Source organism: Myotis davidii, unplaced genomic scaffold (assembly GCF_000327345.1).
Source record: "Myotis davidii unplaced genomic scaffold, ASM32734v1 scaffold544, whole genome shotgun sequence".
Lineage (NCBI taxonomy): Eukaryota > Metazoa > Chordata > Mammalia > Chiroptera > Vespertilionidae > Myotis > Myotis davidii.
The window spans coordinates 739,252-749,054 of record NW_006297018.1 but is presented as its reverse complement, the minus strand read 5'-3'; the positions used below and the strand labels follow the sequence as shown (position 1 = coordinate 749,054).

The 9,803-nt window shown below is 36.6% G+C and overlaps 1 protein-coding gene across 1 annotated transcript in view; it reads left to right on the top strand.

Moving 5' to 3' along the window:
- TAF3 (TATA-box binding protein associated factor 3) overlaps positions 1 to 9,803 on the top strand; it is a 181,418-nt gene that overhangs the window by 142,733 nt on the left and 28,882 nt on the right. Inside the window, exon 4 of the mRNA XM_006772603.2 lies at positions 8,447 to 8,529. Coding sequence (XP_006772666.1) covers positions 8,447 to 8,529 — 83 coding nt within the window. The remainder of the gene's footprint in view (positions 1 to 8,446; positions 8,530 to 9,803) is intronic.

The window sequence follows — 9,803 nt, the reverse complement described above, 5'->3', positions numbered from 1 at the left end:
TACATTTAAGTCCTTTATCCATTTTGAGTTTATTTTTGTGTATGGTGTAAGTTGGTGGTCTAGTTTCATTTTCTTGCATATATCTGTCCAATTTTCCCAGCACCATTTATTGAAGAGACTATCTTGGCTCCATTGTATGTTCTTGCCTCCTTTGTCAAATATTAATTGAGTATATTGGTTCGGGCCACCCAGGAAATGTCTTGTCAAAAGAATGAGGGACAATAATCTCATTTCTTCCTTCTCATCCCAACGAACTCACAGAAGCAACTCTCACATTGACCCAGAGCCGCAAGCATTGTTTTAATAAAGAAAATGACCTTTTATATAGTTATTTTACCTACCTGTAAAGTTTTTATCATCCATACCCATGTGGTTATCAATATAAAAGCAATAAAGATACCATTAATTAAACGGGGATCTGCATGGTAGGTAGAAGGAACCATGGGCTTTGGAATCCAGCAGATCTGAGAGAAGAGCCAGGATAAGTTTTTTAGTTTCTTTAATCCTTAGGTGCTTCATCTTTAAAGTCGGGATATGATAATCACATTTTTTAAAAAACAGCAATAGTTATAATTTATGAGTAATTATATGCTAAATACTATGTATGTTTAATTCCTTAACACAACTCTGTAAGGTAGTTACTATAATTATCACTTTAAGATGAGAAACAGAGTCCTGGACAGGTAGCTCAGTTGGTTAGAACATCATCCCCATATCACATACAAGAATCAACCAATGATTGCATAAATAAGTGGAACAATGGGTCATTGGCTCTCTTCTCCCCTCCCCCCTTTTCTTCTCTGTCTAAAATCAATAAAAAAAAACAAATAAGATGAAAAATGGAGACTTAGATTAGTAAACCTGCCCCCAGATCACACATATAGTAAGTGACTTAAGAGGAGCCACAATTTCAACCCAGGCCATCAGGTGCTATAATTGATGTTCTTAACCACTGTACTCTAATTGAATTACAAATGGATTAAGTGAAATAATATATGCAAGGCACCTGGCTCAGTGACGCACTATCAGAAAAATAGTTTTTCTAGCAGTGGTAATAATACAAAGTATGGTGATTTATGTACAATCTTTCAGTTCCCCTTTTAGGCGGTAATATGCAGTAGTCAAGGTTAGGAGTGCAGTCTTTCACCTTTTTACAATAGATTCAAACTGACTTTATGGAAAACATTTAAAGAGCAGTTATATTGAGCAGTCACTAACCTAGCCACAATGGCTTTAGCAGTGATAAACCTAACAGTACATTTCAGAACAGTTTAAAAATCTCGTTTCAATTTGTGTCGGTGTATGTATTGCATAAGTATTTTTTTTAAGGGGGATCACTGTGAAAAAAAACAGCTTATTTTTTATATTAGTGGAATTAAATAGTTGTATATATCACCTTATAAGCCAAAATTTGTCAAGCTTATAAATACGTTTTTATGCTCTTATTTGAATACTAGAGACCCGATGCACGAAATTCGTGCAGGGGGCTCAGCCCTCACAGCCATGTTGGCTTACTTCAGCCCCAACTTCGTCCGGAAGGTCGTTCTGCTGTTCAGGCTAATTAGCATATTATGCTTTTATTATTATAGATGATCTAAAAAGTCATCGTAGAGTTTCACCACCCCCCAAAATGATGTCATAGTCTGTAAGTAAATAGGCCCAGTGCTAGCCCACAAAGAGCATGGGCTTCAGAGCAGGCTGACTTGTGGATACCACTCACTAGTTATTCACCAATTTCTCCTAACCTCTTTGGTCCTCTGCTTCCTTCTCTCCATCTCCTTCCTCCTGTTCAGTACTGGGAAAAGACAGCAGCATCGTAAAGTATGGTTTACCTCTGCTTAAAAACAATAGTTTCATACCTTCTCTAAGCATATTTTGGCTTGAAAGGCCTCTTCTCTGCCTTCTCATAGAAAACAAGACTAATTTCTGTCACTTAAGATGAGTAAGTAATGACTGTGAAAATTCAGAATGTTCTTACAACTAACCAATAATGTTGATAATCAACCCACAGGTAATTGAATTTGCTTATAATGGAAAGCTCATCAGATCTCCAAAAATTTTAAAGGATTCTCCAAATTTTTTATCCTATCAATTAATAAATTGTATGTTTTTTGGTTTGGGGGCTTTTTGTTTTTTTGAGCTATTGAATGAACTAACACAGCTAGTAAATGCCACTAGCAGCTGCTACTTTACTGAGTGCATGGACACTTGGTACTTGCCAGACCTGGCCAGATTGAATTAGTTAATTCTCCAAGAGCTCTGAGAGTTTGGTACTGTTGCTCTTGTTTTATAGTTGAGAAAAACAGACGTGTCTCATGAGTGGCAGAACTGTGACTTGGCCCAAGTATGTCCAAGCAAAGCCTGTGTTCTTTGTTACCCAAAATAGCTTTCTCAAGCCAGTCACCTATAGAAGCTGATGAGAGGGATGAGCATGGCTTCATAGTCTAGAGCAGGGTAGGAAACCCTTTTTCTGCCAAGGCCCACTTGGATATTTATAACATCATTTGCTTCATATAATCCACTTAACATAAATTTACATTGCTATGAAAAAAGCTCCTAGAGTTTTTTGAATTTTGAGTCCGCCTGTGGTTGCCTTGGCAGGACCAGACCAAATTATTTCTCGGACCTTATACAGCCCGTGGGCCAGATGTTCCCCACCCCTGCTCTAGAGTATGCTGACATTTTGATTTTAGAAAATTTTAGTCCTGGAAGAGGTCTTAGAGACCTCCTGTTCAACTGACTTATTTTAAAGAACAGACAGTAGAAGCTTTAATAACTTCAGTAATCAAAGTTAAAATGTTGAATATTTCTTTATTCCCAAATCCCTTAGTATGTTTCCCCAAATAATCTATTATTGAACTTAAACAGTTTCTTTTTCAGAGACTGATAATCTTACTGATTCGTGCCTTTAACCAACAATGGTCACCATTTTTTTTTCTACTTAAAGTAATACCTCATTTCTAGTCTTTTCTCATCAGCTCTTATAATTAACTAGTGAAATGAAGGGTTTTGGTAAATAAAATAACCCAGTAAAAAGGAGGAAACATTCCTTTCCTGTTTCTTACAACAGTCTGTTCTAAGAGGAATCCAGTAACTGATGTTTAAATGAGTATGTCTGAATTTATAGAAATTTACCAAAGGCCATCTCCAAGTCTTCATATGAATGAACTCTGAGTGCTTAATGATGGTCTGAGTTCTGTTTCATTTGTCCTTGCTGTATTCCACTTGTAATACTTGACCACAATGGTAGATCTCCTTCTGACTGCCTTTTTAATATTTTAAACAGGTTATCAATGTTTAGTTAGACTATGTTTTCAAATGGAAATAATGTAAAGACCTTAATTGCTAAGGAAGACAAGAAGATGGTTACCAGTGTCATAGTTAAGCATCCAAAATGTTAGGTTATTAAATTTGGCTTTTATCACTACGATTTCTGGGTATTTTTCTGACATACTAGCATAGATGGGAATCTGAATTAGCATTGCCTGAACTTGTTGCCACCCTACCTAGCACTCATATATGGGTTTTTTTTAAATGAAAGAAGTTTAACATTTAAAAAAGTAGAAAATAAAAACTTGGCCAGATTATATTGACAAAGCTGCCCATTACCTTTGCAGAAAGTCCCTGTCAGAAGATAAACTTTAAAGCTGGAATGCATGAAAGAGTTCCAAGATAGAATTTAAATTTAAACTGATTCTTTATAGATAAGCTTTTTAAAAATCCACCTCTTTGCTTCAAGTCAGGATTTTAAAAATAAATTTCCCCTTTAAATCTCTTGAGCGATTTTCATTTTTTGCAAGGCCGCACTGCTGGTGTCCTGGAAAAATGGAGAGTTAGAGCTTTATCAGTTGGTGCCCTGAGGTATGTGGCAAAGAAGCTAAATCCTTGAAGATTAGCAAAAAAAATGCAGCACATGGCAATAAGGGGCTTATATGACTACTAGTATTAGTTCAGGTGAAAGAAGTATTGCTTATACAAAAAACTGGACAAATCCACTGACAATGTATTTTTAGTTAGCTACAAAGAAGTCTTATATTACTGGACTTTGCCTCTTTGGTGAATTGGGAAGCTTAGTAATCCACTGTAAATGCTCTTCTGCGTGCCCCAATTCTCAGCAACACTCTAAAGGGCTGTTCTTTTATTTTAACCCTTAGATGCTTGTGTCTTCTCACATTTTTGGCTTCCAGCCATTACAAGATGGCATTAGTCATATTGTTTAAGTAACTGAAGTAGTTACCATTTAGTTTGTTGATTCCTGAGAAGGACACATGAGAAATTATTTTACTATTGTAGGAAACATCTCTTATTTTGGTAGCAATTTGGGTAGTTATTGTAAGTAAAAGTCTGGTTAGAAATTTTTATTTAGAAATTGTACTTTCTATATATTATTAGAATCCTTATTAATCTTTCTCAATACTTGCTTGAATTTTATATTTAGGTTAATATGATTTAGCTTCTTTAAGAATGAAGTTTAGGTCTATAAGTATTTTTAAGTAGGGTAACCAGGTGTTCTGGTTTGCCTGGGACAGTTTACACCTGTTATGTTATATAATGCCCACTTTCACCTCAAAGGGGTCTCTGTTTGAATGATGTCTTCATCCTCATTATAGCTAAAACTGAGCTAAGGTAGTAGGTTCTAAGTCATTCATCAACTCAACAGGTTTACTAAATATCTGTTGTCTTCAGAGCACATTTTTACCATTTTTAATTTTACTTACAAAATTTATCTTCATTTTTGTTTGCTAATTTTTTTACACACAGTATCATTTTACTTTTGTTTTATAGTAGATCATAAATAAACCATGTCTAGATTCTTTTGCCCTGTCATGCCATTTAAGACAGCATCAAAAATCCATCCACTTTAGTTGAATGGAAGTAAAGCCAAAGTTAATCTCAATTTCATATAAACTAGTTAGCCTTCCATAGAGAAAAGAAATATTTTACAACCAACCCTTGCCATCTCACAAGTACATTCATCAAAAAAGACATTGACAGAGAACGTGAACAGCTCTGTGCAAGACATCAGCATTACCAGAAAAAAAGAACTCAAAGTGTATGGCAAAGAGTCAAGGAGCTGTATGGTAGAGTAGGGGATGAATGTGGTGTCAGGAAACCTAGATTTGACTAGCTTTTTTAAAAATTAAAGCTTAAGAAAGTGTTATGTAATAATTGTATTGTGGGTTGAAGAAATAAGGAATATTACTCCCATTACCTCATCACTTATGAGTTTGTGACCCTAAATTTTTTTAGAATTGAAGAAATCTAGGAATTTTATGTAATTTTTTATTCTTTGAATCAAAATAACTATTCAGTCCTACTTTTGCTATTTGTGTGACTTAAAAATGGAAAAGGGAAAGGAAATGGAAAAGAAAGGAAAAGTGGTGACTTCATATATGATCCCTGTAAAATGAAAATCATAATATGTATCCCACTTATTCATTTAAAAACCTAAAGGAGAACATCTGAGAAGTAACCAAGCGCAATGGCTGGCAAATAGTATGTGGTTTATAAATATTTAGTTTTAATATATTTGCTTATTCTTTCACAGATCACACAGAAAGGTGAGAAAAATACAGAAGCCTTAATAGTTTACAGAGTATACTGGACCATTGGTTTTCTGATTGGTTAGATATGAAACATTTTTGCAGCGACGGGGAGGAAGAAAGTGAATGCCACCCTAGTTACATGTACATGGATATTGCCCTGCCCCAGGGACCTTGATCCCTGAGGGCCTTTAGGAAAACCACTGGACTGGTCTGTCCAAGAAACTAGGCAAATGAAGAAGCCATCTGTCCAAAATGGGACCATTAAGAGGAGCAGGGTTTTATGGGGACGTTGATAAGTTAAAGTTTAGATGTGATGAGATGAAATATTCATAGGTTATTTAGTTGAAAATGTTCAGCAGACATTATATTTTGGTCTTAGGTTCATCATTGCTAATCTAGAGGGGATGCGTTTAAAGACATGGCATATTTAAAACTTAAGATTAAAACCATGGACATGGATGAGATCACTGAACAAACTGTAGAATGACAAGAGGAAAGGACCAAATAAAGTCAGGCACAAGTAGAGGGCTTTGTAGAGGAGAAGGGAAGAGATTGATAATATCTATAATAGAAAAACATACTGGGACATTAAGAAATAATTCATGTCTAGAAATAGTGGTTTCAGTAGTATTATTTCAGGGCCTGAAAGTAGATTGGAATGGCTGAGAAACCAATGAATTGGAAACTGAGAGATATGAGAGGTTGTTAGCCAGTGATTGAAGAGAAGGTAATAAAAAAAAAAAGTCAAGCACATTTAAAAGCTAGATGAAAATAATGAATAGAACTGAGAAGTTGAAAATGCTATAAATAAGCTAATTGATGGAGGAGGTTTCTTTAGAAGACAAAAGGTAATGGGCTCTAGTGTATTTGTGGATATAGAGAAGTTTGTAGGGAGTTGAAGAAGTTCCCTAGCGGCCAAAGTCATAGATCTTGATGTAATAATGGATTAAAAATAAATTTTAGAAAGGGACAGTTAAACACATGAAAAAATAGTAGATTTTAATTATGTGTGCTCTCTCTCTCTCTCTCTCTCTCTCTCTCTCATGATAGTGTATTGATTACTGTGTTATACTAGAGGCCTGATGCATGAAATTCGTGCAAGAGTAGGCCTTCCTTCCCCTGGCTGCCAGCACCGGCTTCCCTCAGGCACCCAGGACCTGGGCTTCCCTCACAGTCCCAGCTTCATCCGGAAGATCGTCCGGAAGGACATCTGGTCTAATTAGCATATTATGCTTTTTTATTATGGTCATTCTTCTTTAGAACCACCAGACTGTTTCATCATTATTTAATTCTTGCGTTTAAAATATATAATCAGTGATTTGCAATTAGTTGTCACAGTGACTGGCAGTGTGTATAGTAGTACCCAAGATCAGGGATATTAAACACCTAGCAGTGCCTAGGACAATTTTAGTCATAGAACTATCCAACCAAAAATAGCAAGAAAGCCCTATTGAGAGATTTTGAAACAGATAATAATTTGGAACTGCAGAGTTTTTGTTCAGTTTGTTCATTCAAAATATTCATTACACCATAGGACCTTCAAACCAAAAATTGTGAAGAACCCTTTTAACACATTTAATTTGTATATGTATTATCTTTCTATTAGTGAGAAAGAATAGTTTCAAAATTTGTGAGATCTTTCAACTTCTTCAGCAGTTGCCTTCACCAAAAATCTTTTGCAAAAATACATTTTCTTTATATTACATTATTTCAGGTCTTTGTACTACTAGCCAAAAAATTGAATGGTTTAATGCTATAAATTACACTTGGTGTTTCAGATTTTCATATGATAATGCAAACTTAAGATGAGTTTAATGTTTTTGAAGTCCCGTAGACAAATGCCTTTTATAATGGCGAAATCATTGTTTGCTTTTTCTATTCTTGGTAGGTCTGGCGACTACTTAAATGCTCTACCAGATGGTTTGGATAACAAGTTTTGTTTAAATAATTCCAATAGTATAATCCAAGAAATGAACTAACACTAAGAAAATACAGAGATGCCAAAACCGGTTTGGCTCAGTGGATAGAGCGTCAGCCTGGGGACTGAAAGGTCCCAGGTTCAATTCCGGTCAAGGGCATATACCTTGGTTGCGGGCACATCCCCAGTAGGAGGTGTGCAGGAGACAGCTGGTCGATGTTTCTCTCTCATCAATGTTTCTAACTCTCTATCCCTCTCCCTTCCTCTCTGTCAAAAAATCAATAATATATATATATTACATATGTATATAATAAAATATATATATATATGTAAAAAAAGAAAATACACAGTTAACTGCCACATTTACCTAAAGCAATTAAAGTTTGTAGAATTTCTCATGATACCAGGTAGCCTTTAGTTGTTGAGAAACTAAAACATTGGATAGCCCAGATTATCTCTGTATCTGGTATGTTAGCCACATTTAAGGCTTACATCTGCTTGTCAAGTTTGTGGAGATGGGGAAGTAGGAGAAGAGGTAGGAGGTACTTTTGTTGGGGGAGGGGGGGTGAAATATTTTTTTTCACACCACACATACACATACATACACGTTAGAGGCCTGGTGCACGAAATTTGTGCACTCGGGGTGGGGGTTGGGGGTCCCTCAGCCTGACCAGCACCCTCTTGCAGTCTGGAAGCCTTCAGACATCCTTGGCACTGCCGCGGAGGCGGGAGAGGGTCCCAACATTGCCACTGTGCTTGCCAGCCTGCGCTCGCCAGCCATGAGCCAGGCTCAGGGCTTCTGGCTGAGCAGCACTCCCCCTGTGTAAGTGCACTGACCACCAGGGGGCAGCTCCTGCATTGAGCGTCTTCCCCCTGGTGGTCAGTGCGCATCATAGTGACGGGTCGTTCAGTCGATTTGCATATTAGCCTTTTATTATATAGGATATATATATATTAACACTTAATGTCCTAACTTTAACAGATAAAAGTGGAGCCAATTGTCCCAGCCCCAAGTCCAGTCATCCCCAGATTGACTCTCCGAGTTGGTGCAGGCCAAGACAAGATGTAAGTAAAAATGTTTTGAATTAGAGCGAAATAATTTCAATTGAATCTTCTCTACTCTTTCCTAGTGGATTTTTTAACTCTGCAAACCTTTCCCAAATATGAACATGTGGGGTCAAGCTTTATTTTGAGATTCTTCATTTTCAAATTTTTATTGCTTTCTTCCTCAGAGTAAATGCATATTGTTTTATTTAACATATAGGATTCTTTTGTTTTTCTTGTTCTTTTTTTCTTTTATAAAGACTAGCACATGACATTGATTCTACCTAGTTTTAAAGGTTCTGGTTACCTGAAAAGTAAGTAACTTAATTGAATTGACTAACCACTATATTACACTAAGGAGGATGTAATGTTATACCTTCTCAAGTATATATTCTCTATCACTATAACAAAGAATGAGATTTCCTGCTTGCTCAGATGGCACATGGCTTTGTTCTGTGATAATAAAACAAAGATACTGCCAAAAGCCTGGTGAAACAGTATATAGTAGTAACAACTGTTTGTTTTTTAAGAGAACTGGAAATGTAAACCCATGTGTGCTGTTTGTCTTAACTTAAACAGAATCATCATATCAACCCACCCTTTTTTAAAAGTAAATTAGCTGTCTATGTTTCTTTCATTCACTTTTGGTGTATGAACTAATGCCTATATGATAATAAGGTAATAAAACATTGATTTTTAAAAAAAAAATTAAAAAAAACACATTGATTTTTATAAATCATGTTAAAATCATTCGTTTTATTCTAAAATCATCTACACTAATAAAAGAGAAACATGGTAATTGGCATACGACCGCTACCCTTTTCATTGGCTAATCAGCGAGATATGCAAATTAACTGTCAGCCAAGATGGCAGCCGGCAGCCATCTTGAAACTAATATGAGGCTTGCTTGCTTCAGTGACGGAGGAAACCAACGTTCCCCGCCTGCAGCTGCAGGCCTCTGAGCCTGCAGTTTAAAAATATGTAACAAATACCACCGGACTTCAGCCAGCAAATTTGCAACATTGTAATCAAAAGGTCAGAAATCTACTTTCAGCCGCGGAGGCCTAAGAGCTGGAGCCAAGCCTCAAAGCTAAAGCTGGCCCAGAATAAAAAAAGTTTTAAAAAAGAAAAAAAGGAGCAGTTGGGAGCTTCAGTCACAGCCTGAAAACAGCACTCAGCCCCTCACCCAGACTGGCCAGGCACCCCAGTGGGGAACCCCACCCTGAAGGGGGTGTGACCAGCTGCAAACAGCCATCAGCCCCTCACCCAGGCTGGCCAGGCACCCAAGCGGGAAC